The following is a 16,331-nucleotide window of genomic DNA, read 5'->3' as shown; positions in this document are numbered from 1 at the left end:
CATTTAGGGCCTCAAAACGGCTCCGGAAGTTCAGGACCCGAAAAACTGCTAAAAATAGTAAGTTGTGCTACAATTAAGGAAACTGAAAATGCTGAGAAGAACAATGGTGGGGGTCCAGGTGGGCTTGGCAGGTGGCCACGAAGATCCACCTAGATCAGTCCATCCCGTTAGTTGATGATGTTCGGCCATCTGCCTACGTACCATACTGCAATCTGATCTCAGCCATTCATTCACTTTCCACCTACCTAATCCAATGATTCTTATGCTCTGTTGCTCATTACATCCCCTTTGCACCATTTTGATCTCTAACCATTCTTCCGCTTAGGCACAAACCTAGCCTAGTTTCCATTGTTTAACCCTTAGTCTAAGTTTTGACGTTTTTATTTCTGCAACTTAGGAAACTAGCATTACATGATTTCTTTCTTCATTTATGCAGTAGAATAGGTCTCCCCTAGACTAGGATTTCTCTCCTTCCATAAAAATCAAGCTTCTTCTGACCCTATAGAAGTCTAGCTTGGAACCCCTGGGGTCCCTTTCGACATGAGCAGTGACAACAAGTAGCACCTTCACTTCTAGTTGTGTATATAGCACAGTCACCTCCAAGTTTGTAAAAACTGTATGTTGATAAGTAAAGCTGGTAGCCCTGGGAGTTGCAACATTCTTGCTGCAATACCTAGGCTAATCATTGATGTTGTTTTATATTCTTATTTGCTTACTTGTAGTAAATGCATTGATTTAAGTGCAAATGTTGATTTCTATTCCTATTTGATTGCTTGTGTTAGAAGCATTGATTTATGTGAAAATGTTGAATTATAATCTTATTTTATTGCTTGCATGAGATGCAGTGATTTCAGTGTAGATGTTGATATCTAATTTCATGTAATTGGATGTATGATGGTACATTATTTTTAAAGTGATTGAATTAACATCGTGCACTGATTTCATTGTAAGCACAATTTTTTTTGAAAATGCACATTGATTTTTTTGTTGCAGTAATTTAACCTATTAATACTGAAGAGAAAGAGAGACAAGGTATGATGTTTACTCGAGCTAAATATTTAAATGGTTTATGATTTAACCTATCCATTCTATATAACTGATATGAAAATATGACAATCGATATGAAAAGATGAGAAAAGTAACAAGGGCGAAAATAACAGTAGTAAAAGAAAATAGTTTGAGATTAATCACAATGAAGAGTATTTGTAATTGACTATATTCTTATTATTCACATTTTATATGATGGAACACTATTCCATTGTCACTTTACATTCCAAAATTTTATTTCATCATTTTTCATCATTAAAGTTATTAACAATAGGTATCATCTGAGCAAACTGAGATAACTAAGAAAATTTAAAATCAAAATGGCCATATTAATTTGAGACATATTTGGCATAATTAAAATGATTATATTAATATTAGATGAATTTACATATTATAGATAAAATTAATCATACGTTTGTTACATTTTCTTTGGCTGCACATAACTGAGACCAGCCTAAACCCATCTTAAATTTGGATCTATTAAGCGATGAAAGGGATTAAATCTCTCAAGGTGCAACCTTTTCCCAAAGTTTTTCACTCAAAAAAGAGGTTTGTAGCTCGAGATATTTGATCCCTCTCGGCGCTTGATATATCTAGAGTTAAAAGGAATCTAGGCTGGTTTAAAGTAATATGAGGTATACTTGTAGGTTAAAAAAAATAGTTTTTTACTTTACATATATTTTTTTGTCATAAATGGTTAACTATGTTAGTTCTAATTTTTAGAAATAATATATAGTCAACATTCATGCATTTTATTCTTGTTATTTATATTTATTAATATATCATTTAATTCTTAATATATCTTTTAGTTGTGATTTGTTCCAAAAGATTTTTTGTAAGTATGGAATTACATGACAATGTTATTAATTTATTGAGGAAAGGTATTGTACAGCTGTAACAACCCTTATGAAAAGTTTAGGTAATAAAAGTTAATAAAGGTGAAATAATAACACGGGCAAAGGACACGTATTCCAAGGCAAATGTTAGAAAAATATATCCTAGTGGCCATTGCTGATTGTGTGTTTTGGCTAAGGAAAATTGCCAAAAGCTAAGACAAAGGCATCAAAAGGAAAAAATCCATTTTTGGCACATTGATCTATGAAAATAAAGGAAAATAGGAGAAAAGGACGGTAAAAGGTCACAAGTTGCACGTGAGGAGGAAATTGAAGGAAAATGATGGAAAGTGAGGAAAATAGAGGCCTCATTCATAAAAAGGGTTCTAAGGATTAGCTGGTAAACTTAGTCAGTGTTAAGCTCTTGGTCAGTTCAAGTTTAGAGATTTGTCATTATTCTCTCTCTCTCTCTCTCTCTCTCACTCACTCATGGTCACTTAGAGTTTTCTTGGAGCACTCTAGCTTTCGATTAAGGAAGGAAAAGAAAGAAAAGGAAAGGAAAAGAAAGAAAGGACCAAGGAAGAGCAATAGAATCAAGCATCTTCAACAAGAATACTTGTAGGTAACTATTTCCATGTGTGGTTTCCTAGCTAGTTTGCACATGCATGGCCTTGTATGTTGGTGTATGGTTCTCTTATTGTAAGTGGCATGGTTTTTCTGGGTTAAGGAAGTGGTTTTAAGCCTAGCCTTCCTTTTTTCTGGATGTTGTGGTATGTTTGGATGCTTATCTACGTTTTGAGATTTGGTTTTCCATATCAATTTCAGAATACAAGTCAGAGGTGGTTTGAAGGTTCATTCCCAAAGGCTTTAGAATCCCTTGAATCGTTTCGGTGGGAGACAGTAACAGTATAGCTTCCGGGAGAAGTATTGGTTTAGGGCCTAGTTTATTAGGCATTTCTTATGCATGTTGACGGTCACATGTGGAAATGTTTACAATGGAGTAATGCTTGTTGTCATGCGTGAGGTCATGGTTTGTGTAGTTGATATGGTGATGCATTAATGACTGGACTCTAACTAGAATGATGTGTATATGGTTGGTACTCATGTGTTATATGCATATATGTAGTTTTCATGCATGAATGGTCTTCGTTATAGTTATGCATGAATAGTAGATCAAGCATGCTTTTTGAAGTCATGGTATGCAATTTAGTTCATCACGGTCATATTGGTATGTTATGATGCTAATGTGTTCGCTAAGGTAAAGAAGGAGATATGGATCATCATAATAAGGTTGCAATTTTATGCTTTGGGGTAAGAGCAGATTGTCATACATGTATTGTATGTTGACATGCAGGTATCTAGGTTAAGAATTTTTTTATGCATTAGGGTTATATACGCCGGGTTTATGTACATGTATTTTGATGTTATGATTGCATTCATGATATATGTTAGTTGATTAGTGTAGTTATATGAACATGTGTCAGATAGTCAAAATGATATTAACCTACATTTCTATTGATGTTTCACATTAGATAACATGATGATTAGGCTATATGTTGTTGATGAACATGATATATAACTTGTTGTTGTTATATGTTATGAACTTGATGATTAGGGTTATCTCATTGAGATATTGATATTTAAATTGGATTGACCATATGCGTGATTGTTATGTTCATTGCATTGAAGATATTGATGTTATATGAATTTTGTCAACTTGGCTTGGCCTATGTAGATGGTTATGGTTGTGATATTGAGGTATGAGCCGACATGTTTGCGAGCTGGTGTCATACTAATCTAGATTGATTGTATATTTGTGATTTCTATTAAGAAATGCCTATTGTTTATGAGTTAGGATCTGAACATGTTTGTTAGTGATTGTTATGGATAACATGATCTTATTTATATTTAAGTTGATGTGTTGAGAAATTATATTGTTTTAGCTAGCTTGATTGCACAGAAAAGATAGCCTCCATTGAGATAAAGTAAGGTACGAGCTTGCTTATGTCGTATATTTGGTGCTTGACTATTTGATTATGACCTCTAGTTAATTTATTTAACATGCTATGTTGCAACGTGGTTGAATGTTTGGTGAATTGCATAATATGGGTATGTGTTCAAATGATTTTGTTTTAAGATGATTTTACTAACACATATATGTTGAAAGAATTTTTATGTACTAGAGTGTAGCAGATGATAGTTGTAGTATTGTGTCTAAGGACTATGCATTGACTACAGATTGTGACATTATTGTTAATCATGGTAAAGGGTTATTTCAAATTGTTATATATGTTTTTCTTTTTATATTGAGAACATGATACTTTAAAGAGATGAGACGGATGGTGGAAGAAAGAGAAATGAACTATGGAGGGAGAAGGAAGAGCATTGGTACCAAAATAACACTTACAATAAGCTTGAAAGATAAAGATGTAAAACCAGAACTCGATGAGTTAGAAAATGAAAGAGACTCCTAGTAGATTTCAATCATAATGAGTAGAAAAGTGAATCTTTTCAAAGAGCTCACAAAGAAAATCCTAGTATTCACATGGAAAATTTAGATATTTTGTGAAAAAGGAAGATGTGAGTCTAAAAGGATAGTAAAAGCTTCATCATGATATCTCGGAAGATGCAGGAAAATTATTTTCTACATAATGTATATTTGTATCCCTGTATTCATGTAACAAAAATTTTCAGCATGAAAATAGATTCAAATATAAAAGGATTGAAGCTTTTACTGATGCGTAAAAAGTTATAGCAAATTGTAATATTAAACAAAAAAATCCTAGTATAAAGAGAAAGAAGGAAAATCTAATTTTTGATCTGAATTTCTTGCCAAGTAGAGGTAGAATCATACCAGAGGACGGAAAGATTTCATCATCATGATCTTAATTCTTTACCAGTTTAGTTACATGATAGTGGAGATATTATTGAAAATGTGAAGGATAGTAATAACTGGCTTGAGGCAGAGTAAGAGCTACAAATTCCTTCATATGAATAACCTAGAAAAGGATGTAGACTATCCTTGATTATTGGAGGAATCAAGATTCCTCATGAAAATGGTTGTGATGTTCACTTTGATGGGAAAGTGTTGCTTCATTATGTTGTGGATACAATCTTAGGAGCATTAGGTCTACCTACTTCTATTACTCTACCTACACTGTGAAACGTATCTAGCACAATCTTGCATGTCTCTGTATCTGGAGCACATACTTCAAACTCAAACTGATTAAAGACATTTAGAGGCTCATTAATATTACCATACTTACATAAAATATTTATAAATACACTATAAATATCATTTTCTACAATGTAATCCTTGTCAAGAAATAAGCTAATGATCATATATGCTTCATGCACCTGCTTCTTTAAACAAAAAGCATTTATCAAGACACTTCAAGTAGTGATATCAAATAGGAAAACTTATTTTAGCATTTCATGTAAAATCATTAATGCTTCTAATATCTGACCTTTCATAGATAAGTCCTAAATTAAAGTCTTGCTTGTATAAAAGATCATGCACCTCTCTATTTTTCACTACATGATCAAGGAATGTAGTTTCTTTATTCAACATGCCCTCCATGTAACAAACTCTCTTTATAAAGCGCATTAAATACATGTATAATAGAAATATCAGTGCATTTACCACTTTATACATTCCATCCATGTGTTTTTAACAACAACCATTGTACCAACTATAGAATATTTATGAGAAACGTTTAATCTGTTGAACTCAAAATGCTTGCTTCTCAATCTCTCTATATCATTTTCATTTTCCACAATAAACACTTCATTATAATTTTCTCTATTGTAGTATACTACCCCGGGAAGTACAACCAAATTTGTTTTTTTTATCATCTAAGTCAGTAAGAAAGATTCTCCATATTCACAAATATATAGCCAAATGGCCAACCTAAGTGGATGCATATCTGGAACATATTCTTTCATCTCCAACATATTTATATTCTCATTTTTACCATATGCATCTTCACGTTGACACTCTATTCTACTTACTACAATTAGCATGTAGTTGCAAAGGCCTTCCACATACTAAGGTATTGTTGTTGATGAGAGTATCAGAATATCCTTTGGTTGAGCATTAATATTTGTTTCCCTTCCTCTCTCCTATATTACATCCTCTCTCAAATCCACATTCTGTATACCAGCACTGCACCTTTAGATGGTTGTAGATTTATTTATTTATTTATTTATTTTATTTTTATTTTTTGTGTTGTTTTTATTTTTTATTTTATTTATTTATTTATTTTTTTTGGAAAGTTTACTGCTACATATGGAGCTTCAAAGATGGATTTAAGAATATTGTGCATTTCATCGCTAGTTTATTCTATGGGAGGTGTAATAAAAGGTTCAAGGTATTCTTCTATGGACTCAAACCTCTGTAGGATATATTTAACCTCAAAAAAAAATTACACACCTTTTCTTGTTGAATTCATTGTGAGGCACATGACTTAACCTCACATTTTTTTTCAATGTTAGAAAGAAGATGAATTTATCATTGCACTTACACTAAAAAACTCAATGACTAATTGTCTCTTAATTAAAATTGAGACCTTCATGTAGATACCCAATACCATTAGTCAATACAATATGAAGTTTTTTGAAGATAACATTTCACACATGTAATCAAAGCACAAGGGATTTGAGGATTTCTCCACTTCAAACACTCTAGAATGAATTAAATCATTGTAAATATGGTCCCAAGTTGATCTTCTTGCAGTCCATCATTGAGCTCTCTTTAAAAACAAAAATTGTCAAACATCCCACCATAGTCTTCTGTCATATCTTACTGGTGGATTTAGAAGAAAAGTTACTTATAAGAAAGGAAATTTATGGCTACATCAGGATATCCTTATTCTAGATGATGACAATGATATTGAACCCCAGCTAACACAAAGAAAACTTGTACAATAGAAGAGGTTAGGGTGCATATAAGCTCAATCATGGAAGTCTCCTACAAAAGTAGAAACCTTTGATGTTGAATATTTTCCTTGAGAAATTGTTAACTATAATCTTAATTTGCACAAGACTGTAAAGAAACAAAATCACATAAGACCGAAAATGCATCTCCTTACTGGAGGATGGAGATTTTGACTCAAATCTCATAGGGGGAATCATGATGTTTGTTATATTTCCCCTACATGTCAAAATTACTATTCTCTTTTATGAGCATGTTTGGCATGGAAACAATAGCAAAACATTCAAAGAGTCATAGATGGAAATCATAACGATAATGTGGAGGATAACAAGTCAACAAAATTCTTTTGGGGGTTGCTTCTTCATTTCCTCCTCTTGTAGAAAGCTAGGGCATGGACTGCAAGAAACATGTCTTCAAACCTTGTATGTCCAAAGAGGTCAAGAAGAGTTTATAGGCTTATGGAAGTAGAAAACAATAAAAAAACAATAATGGTAAAATAATAAAACAACAATAATTAAATTGTTGAGGATGCTTTGAAAACTAACATAGGACTAAAGAGGGAGTATTGAGTAGGAAAATGTGATGAGAAGTGCAAGCGCACAAGGAATGACACTCAAAAAGTCAAGGTAATATCTACTAGAAATTTATGGATTTCGTAGTAAAAAGAATAAACTTGGTTTATAAATTTTTCTTCAAGGTCACAAATGGAATGAAGGGAGATCGTGCCCCCTTGTGAATAGTTTCTTATGATACTTGTGCCCAATTTTTACTACACCATCAACGATATTGTATTTGAGGCTGAAAATAATAGAGAAGGATTAACTCGGTCTCACACACATATTTGGCTTCTCTCGAGCTTGATTAATGTTTTAGGAAAACTGTTTGTTTACACTGCCATTTGCAGACATGAGGGATTGTCTTTCTGGTACCCAGTGAAAAATATTTGATAGGAATAATTAATGGATGAATGTGATGCAGAATTGATTGCAGATGAGGAAACATGGGCTGCCACAAATACTTATCAAAAGAACAAGGCCTTTGATTATGTTAATGGAGATGTGTATAAATGGAAATGCCGCTGGAGAATACTTGCACAAAAAAATGATCTAGAACCATTACCATATGGGGGTGAAGGTTTCAATTTGGATGAGGAAATGAAAGACAAAGGCCTCATATGGGATGCAATTTTTAATGAAAGTAAGCTCTTACGATGAGCGTTGTTTGACTAGATTGTTTTATTGTATTACATTTAACATTAATATTTCTTTTTTTTAATTCAAATTTGGCTATAGTTACTTCACCTAACATATCATTTTTTTCATCTATTCTCTTTCTCCATATACATTACTAACCTATACCATTTCCTTAATAAATTCTCATACGAATGCTAATTTACTTCATAATAAACTAATTTAAATAAAATTTATTTTCCATAATTTAACATAATTGATTATAGATATGTAAAGAACTAAATATCTGAAATGATTTAATCTACAACTCCAGATAAAATACAATGATTCTAATATGGCCATCATCACAATTCATGTGCGTATTAAATGATTAAAGAAAAAACATGTTAAAAGAATATTCATTAACATTTTTCATTAGACAAAATTATTAGTATTCATTTTGAAATTAAATTTCACTGTAAAAATCTTTAAATTCTACATAAATTGGATTTAATTAATGTCACTTTCTTGGGAATTATTATTGATTTATTCTATTTTTTTGAGTGGAGAGTGGTGGGTATGATTAATTGACATGAAGCTGTTCATAGCAAAAATAAGAAATGATATGGCCAAGTTGAAAAGCATAAAGTGAATACTATGGGGAGATGATTTTTGTTTTAAATGAAGGTATAGAATATGAGAAGGCTATTCCCCAAAGAAATTGGACTACCATTCCAACATTATTGTCTTTCGTTGTATATAATAGGCGGAAGTTCTATCATATCGATTTGAAAACACTTTTTCCTGAATGGAGAAATGAAAAAGAATATACATGGAAAGTTATCTAACTATATTTTGATGTTCAATTTCAGGAATTTTAATTTTGATGATGTAATTATATTTTCAAGAATATCGAAGAGAATATTGGAGAAACTATGGTATGGTATATATTATGTTTTATGTAATATAATTTTTCGATAAGAAAAAGTAATAAAGGGTTTATTATATTTATAAAGGAAAAATCAAATCCTGACTATTACTTGGCTATTGAAGTATTTCAAAATTCAGGGCCTGTATTGAGTTTCCCAAAGTAGCACGTAGGACAATTGTTGGCTATTGAAGTTTTTTAAAATTCAGGGCATGTATACAATCGGAGTAATAAGTTGAATTTCAATTGGGATTCTCTCCATGTTCATGCAACAATTTTATGAAAGTGTTGGTACATTATACAAAGAATTCTAATATATTAAAGTGAACTCAAATATTTGGATTCAAACATTTTGAGGATGACCACAATCACATTCCACATTGGATTTTGAAATCCATGGGGATATGGAGAAATGAGTGTTTACAATAAAGAGTTATTTCTAGAAGATCACACAAAAAAAACCTATTCTAGAAGATTCCACAACAAAGAAAAATAAACTGGTTATTAGGGAGATTGTGAGGTGTAAGAATTTAAAAGGGATTTGGAAGAAATGGCTAAATGCCAATCGGTTGATGTAGAGGCCAAGACTATTTAAATTATACATTGTTTCACAAATGAACAAACCGTAAACCAAATCATTTAAATGCTCTAAAAGGACACATTTTAAAAATCTAAAATTATTTTACTTTCAAAATGTAATTTCACGTTAAGAGACTAATGCTAAATACTCAATCCCTAGCATTATCATAAATTATAAATATTCTTGTAAATGTTAGTTTGGAAAGAATATGAGGAGCTGTAATTGGATATGAAGAATTGTTTAGACATCTAGGAAATTGAGAATAAATGTAACACAAGGATTTGATTTATAAGGGTAATTTCAATGAGAACTCTTAATGCATTGTGTTATTCAAGCATCTAATGATAGATATCTCGCAATAGTCAAAATAATTCAATGGTTTGTTGTTTCAAAACTATCAATGTTATTATAGAATAGATATTTGAATGGATATTTGTAGAGAACATGGGTAAATATTATAAATATGGAATATCACACACTTATAAGTAATTTATAACTATAAATTATTTAGACACTTGCTATAGTGAAAAATATTTAAAATCATAATAAAATTGGAAAGGAATAGATGAAATAAAAATAAATATAATTATTAACATTATATTTCTACTTTGATGTTATTATTTTATTTTTGACAAGAATGAAACATATCTGATATTTTTAATTTTTGGTCATCTATATATCTCATTTCTTATTGAAAAAGAGAAATATTATGTAAATTGGACTATGAAATAAGTAAGTCTTTGAGTCCAGTTCCTTTAAAATTTCAATTTTTTTACTCAAAATCTATAAGAGAAGAAACCAAAATTCATTATAATTTTGACTACATAAAACTATATAATGGTCTATATTTCAATACCATGCTTCACTTTCAATGTCATAACAATTTGTTCTTATTTTGATAATGTTATTTTTTTCTTTTACACCTATCAAAATAATTAAACACTTTAGCCTTCAAAATTAAAATTAATTACTTTCTTTATAATATTTTAATTTTATTATATATTTTCAGTTTTAAAAAACAATAATTTCTTTTAAATTTAAATATAATAATAATAATAAATAAATAAATAAATAAAAAACAAAATCACTCCACATCATAATAAATAAATAAAAAATAAAATTATATTTTATTGTGGAATAGGTAAGGGATATATCTGAACCTGAAAGAAAATACTATAAAGATCAAAATATATCCTATGACGAACAAGAACACGCAAAAGATCACAATAAATACTTAGTGAGAGAAGGCCCTAAGTTCTATATACTAGTGTGTCACACTATATCAGAGGGGTAAAGTTTTTTTTTTTTTTTTTTTCTACTTACCAACTTATAATAAACTTGCACATACCCTTGTATGGAGATTCCTCGTACCAATAACAAATATATATATAGTTCGACACGCACATCATATGCAGCACAACTAAATCCCACTTGAAATATTGTAATGGTTACATTTTTGTAATACATGCATGCATGGGTTAATGGTCTTCCCATACCCGTTTATTTAATATGTTTATATATGTTATCTTTGGTATGTGGCGATTATGGTTTTCGTTCCACGGCAAGTCCCGGGTACAGTGGACTGTTCGTCTTCTTAATTAAAACCTTTATGGCATTTACTATGTATTGCACTGGCTTGCCTCCCCGAGATGCTGATGTGGTGAAGTTCTGCCGCTTACGGCTTCCGCTTATTGTATGCCGTCCACCTGCCTCGATCAGTGGTCAACCTTCAAACCACCATGTGCGGTGGCGTGTCTCAGGCTTGAAGTGTTATGAGGACAGGTCCTCGATCTTACCATTTCGCACCCATAATCTTTCCCGGTTCCTCCTTGTCGATCAAACGGTTGAAAGATGGTCAGTCAGATCGAAGGTTGCAAATTACGCCACGAAGTAGGGTTTCACGGTGAAATATTTAAGTGTTGTTTCCTCTCGACTTATTCTTGTTTTCACTTCAGAGCGACTGTGTGCAGCCGAGGACTTTGGTGGCTCTCTGCCATACCGGGGTTTCATTCTCAAACCCAAAGCACGGTGTCATGCCACGGCTTCTCCTTTTGACACAGGTATGGACGTGCTCATTCTTTGCTTAACTTCTGCAGTTTTCTCATGATGTCGGATTTAACCTTTCCCGCTGTTAGATTGTTTGTCATTGTTCACAGTGATTCCAAAGGGGCTCTAAGTTTAATTGTTTCAATGTATTCAGGAGGTGCTTCGGCGACCGGTCGGCATTGGGAAGGAGTCTGGCTTTTCCCTTCCTCGTCCGTTCCACTACGGGTAAGAGCTGGTTGCTTTCCGAAGGTCCTGCTTTCGTATTCTTTTCTCAGAGTATTATCTGAACCTCTGTTCCACTGAACAGCGTGGCCGAGGTTTTTGCTATTGTAATCAATTTCCCCGCCATGCATCCGGGGTTCCTTTACTGCGAAGCTATATGACTCATTTTTTAGTTTGTATAGTCATTTATATCTGGTTGTTTTTCTTTTATTTACTAACCTCAGGCAGAACTCCGCCTAGGCACGGTATGCCGACTTGAGTTGTATGTAAATGTATTGTTCTGTTTCAGGGTTTTGCCCGACTCACGGACGTTACTTCATAACAAATACTGTTACAGTTTATAATGTTAATCCTTTTTTATTCAGTTACAAGTTTGTCGTGCGAGTTCTGGTATTTTGAAATGGCTATATTATGTTCTCGGTATGGATTGGCTATTTCCACAACTGTTACTTTGAACTCGTTTGATATACGAGTCGCCGTATGATTTCTTTTCAATGTATGTGTTATCCTGTAGTGGCTATATCTTGGTTCTTAGTTTGGCAAAGGTGCCCTGCCAGTTAAGCACACGCTTACGCCACAGCGGTGGCACCATATAACCAGCATTCATTGCATATAACTATACGCATGCATAATGTATTGACCTTTTCATTTGTTACTTGAACAGGAATATCTTCGCCTGTAGATTATGTCTATAATATGCATGTACATAATTTCTGTTTTGTAGTTTTACTTATGTAATAGCAAAGATATTGTTCTTTTCCACATCAGAGTTTGTATTTAGGCTGCCGACAAATGTTTGACTCACTCTTGCCTTGATAATGGTTCGATCTCGCCACTGTTTGTTGCTATTTTGAGTTGTTATAAGAACGTAGCTGTTCTGTTTTATGGTTCATTTTATTTCTTTAAACATTACTCGCTCCAGGGCACAGATTTGGGTTAAATAGTTCCTATCTGTTTTAATATTTCGTTTACTATCTGTATTACAAGTTCTCGGTTCAATATATTTTCAATGTTTACATTCTCAAATGGAAATGCAGTTACCGACTCTGCCGAGCGCATAAAGGGTTTTCTTTTCTAGGGAATAAATAGTTTATTTCTCTCTAATTTATTTGGTTCACCAAAAGACAAAGTCATTTCTCAGTTAATAGTCTGACCACAGATAGATAAGGTCATTGCGCAGTTAATAGGCTTACCACAGAAAGACAAAATCATTGAGCAGTTACTAGGCTTACCACAGAAAGATAAAGTCATTTCTCAGTTTATAAGTTTAATAAGCGATACCTGCTTAGCCGCAAACCTGTATGTAATGCTTGTCTACCACCCATCCGTAGGAAGATCCTCCTCGATCTTCCACCCCCAAGCACATATGCAGATCTCGTCTGCAATCTCAGTGGCTATGCCAGTTCTCGCTATCTGATCCTAACCAGACATAGCGGATTCAAGAATTCTCTTCCTGATAAACATGCCATCTGGTCCCAACCAGACATAGCACTTTTCTTTCTTCCTTTTTCCATCTGATCCTAACCAGACTTGGGATTTTCCCCTTTTTCCTCTTGGGGACTCAACTGCCTCCTCAAGGCAGTTAGCGTTTCTTTTTATTTAACCACCTTCACAGTGGTTAGCCACAGTTAATCATATGCTCACATTGAATAATGATAACACAATTAATTATCATAATGGTTAACAATACTTAACAACAGAGTTTATATATTTCATCAAATAGATTTTATCTCACAGTAAAATTTACTAATTTACCAACATTACTCCTCACGAAGGGCATCACATCTCCCCCTCCTGAAGTTCTTCATCGTCCCGATGTTGTTGTTCAGCCAAAAATAGTCTGGGATAAGTTTCCCTCATACTCTGTTCATCCTCCCAGGTGGCCTCGTCAGGCCCAAAGTGCTGCCATTGCACTTTAAACTGGTGGATGATCCTTTTCCGCAGCTCAACTCTTCTCTGATCTAATATGTTCACTGGCTCGACCATGAACTCTCCTTCCGGTTCCACCTGAAACACACAGTATTCAGTCAGCTGCTTACTACCATTCTATTTTAGTTTTACGTTTATTACAATCCTTTTCTTAGCTGAATATCCTACCAACTTATTATGTGCCTAGGGTCATAGACATATTTCTTTAAAACTGGTACATGGAAAACATTATGAACTCGAATATGGCTGGGTAGGGCTAGCTGATAAGCTACTAGCCCCACTCACGCCAAAATCTGGAAAGGCCCATAGAAACGATGTGCCAGTTTGGTGCAAGCATTCCATTGAAGAGTACTTTTCCTAGCTCGGATTCTGACGTACACATGTTCACCAACCTGATATTCTTTAAATGTCCTCTTCCGATCTGCAAAGTTTTTATGTCTGTCCTGAGCTATCTTTAAATTATCCCGGACCTTTTTGACCATGACCTCCATCTCCTCCAACATCTCGGGACCCAACAAGAGTTTGTCCTCCGGTCCACCCCAACTGGATGGTGTACGGAATTTCCGGCCGTAAAGCACTTCGAATGGACTCATCTTCAAAGACGCATGGTAACCATTATTATAAGCAAATTCCACCAGATGCAAATACTCCTCCCATCGAGTAGGTTGTTGCATCACGTACGACCTCAACATGTCTTCCACCACCTGATTCACCCGCTGAGTCTGCCCGTCGATTTGCGGATGATAAGCGGTGCTGAAGTTCAATTGAGTTCCCAGCCCTTCAAACAAGGTCCTCCAAAAGACTGATGTGAATTTCACATCACGATCGGATATTATTGTTTTTGGCAGCCCATGGAGTTTGAATATATTTTGCATAAAAATATTTGCGACTTGAGCCGCACGGTAGGTGGATTGAACCGGTATGATGTGAGCTGACTTACTGAGTTTGTCTACTACAACCATTATAGAATCATTGTTCTTTTTAGATTTTGGCAATCCCGTAATAAAGTCCATGGTAATGGTCTCCCATTTCCATTCTGGTATAGGTAATGGCTGCAGTAAACCCGTATGGTGCTGATGTTCAGCCTTAACTTGCTGGCACTCTAAACAACGCGCCAGATATTCCATCGCATCCCTCTTCATGCCTGGCTAGTGGTACTCTTTCCGAAGCGAGGTGATCAATTTTTGATAGCCCGGATGTCCCGCATAAGGACTTCTATGATATTCATCCAGAATCATTTCTTTAATACTGCTTTGATTGGGTACATAAACCTTCTTTTTGTAGCACAAAATTCCGGCTGCATTCAAAGTGTACCCTTGTTGCATTATGTGGGTATTTAAATCCTGCACCAGTTGTTTCTTCTGTAGATAAATCTGATCTTGAGCAGCAGCCTCTTCAATTTCCTTATCAAGGGTGAACTGTCCCTTACTAATACCGATTTCATAAAGGCAGTGCACTTTTCGACTCAATGCATCAGCTACCCGGTTTTCTTTTCCTTTCAAATGTTTAATTTCAAAATTAAAACCTCCCAAAAATTCCACCCATCTTGCTTGTCTCGCGTTCAAGGTTGGTTGACTAAAATAGCTAGTCAAACTATGGTGATCAGTCATCAGCAAGAACTTCCTTCCCACTAAATAATGGCGCCACATCTTCAGCGCATGAACCACCGCGGTTAATTCCAGATCATAAGCAGAATACTTGTGCTCGTGCTCTTTTAACTTCCAGGATTCATATGCGATCACCTTTCCTTTCAGCATTAACACCCCACCTACGCCCTCCTTACTTGCGTCTGTGCAAACTACATATTCTTTCTCTGGGTCTACAACACTCAGCACAGGTGCGGTGGTGAGCAGGTATTTGAGCTGCTCAAAGCTCCGCTGACATTCTGTTGTCCACTTAAACACTTTCCCCTTATTTTGCAAAGAAGTGATGGGGTATGCAATCCGGGAGAAACCTTCTACGAACCGTCGGTAGTAACCAGCCAACCCCATAAAGGATCGAACATCTGCTACATCTTTGGGTGTTGGCCATTCCATTATGGTTTTGATATTTTCAGGATCCACAGCTATACCTTCTTTGGTGATGATGTGTCGCAAATACTAGATCTGTTCTTTATAAAAATCACATTTGCTAAATTTGCCATATAACTGATGCTCCCGTAGCATCTGTAACACTATTCTAAGATGCTCCTCATGCTCCTTCATATTTCGGGAGTATATAAGTATGTCATCAATAAAGACTAACACGAATTTGTCTAAGTATTGGTGAAATACACTGTTCATGAAGCACATGAATGTCGCAGGTGCATTAGTCAACCCAAAAGGCAGTACCACAAACTCGTAATGTCCATAACGAGTACGAAATGCGGTTTTGGCTATGTCCTCATCCTTAACTCTGATTTGATGATAGCCCGACCTCAGGTCGATCTTTGAAAATATTGTCGCCCCCTTCACCTGATTAAACAGCTCATCAATGTGATGTAGTGGATATTTGTTTTTAACTGTCAATTTGTTCAGCTGTCTATAATCTATGCACATCCGTAGAGTTCCGTCCTTTTTCCTAACAAACAACACGGGAGCCCCCCAAGGGGATACACTAGGGCGGATGTACTTCTTATCCAACAACTCTTGCAATTGCATCTTTA

At 34.4% G+C, this 16,331-nt stretch overlaps 1 protein-coding gene across 1 annotated transcript; it reads right to left on the bottom strand.

Moving 5' to 3' along the window:
- Positions 1 to 11,640: 11,640 nt before the first annotated feature.
- LOC149182712 (uncharacterized) lies at positions 11,641 to 15,723 on the bottom strand. The gene is made up of 3 exons (XM_089414640.1): positions 15,282 to 15,723; positions 13,973 to 14,465; positions 11,641 to 11,911 (listed from the first exon to the last, which is right to left on the bottom strand). Exons 1-3 carry the CDS (start codon positions 15,721 to 15,723, stop codon positions 11,641 to 11,643), a joined length of 1,206 nt encoding a protein of 401 aa, XP_089270766.1.
- Between the last annotated feature and the right edge of the window lie 608 nt (positions 15,724 to 16,331).

Source organism: Pinus tabuliformis, chromosome 3_2 (assembly GCF_031772625.1).
Source record: "Pinus tabuliformis cultivar Carrire ecotype Pingquan chromosome 3_2, CPIR1, whole genome shotgun sequence".
In the NCBI taxonomy this organism is placed as follows: domain Eukaryota; kingdom Viridiplantae; phylum Streptophyta; class Pinopsida; order Pinales; family Pinaceae; genus Pinus; species Pinus tabuliformis.
This window is presented reverse-complemented; position numbering and strand designations above follow the sequence as displayed.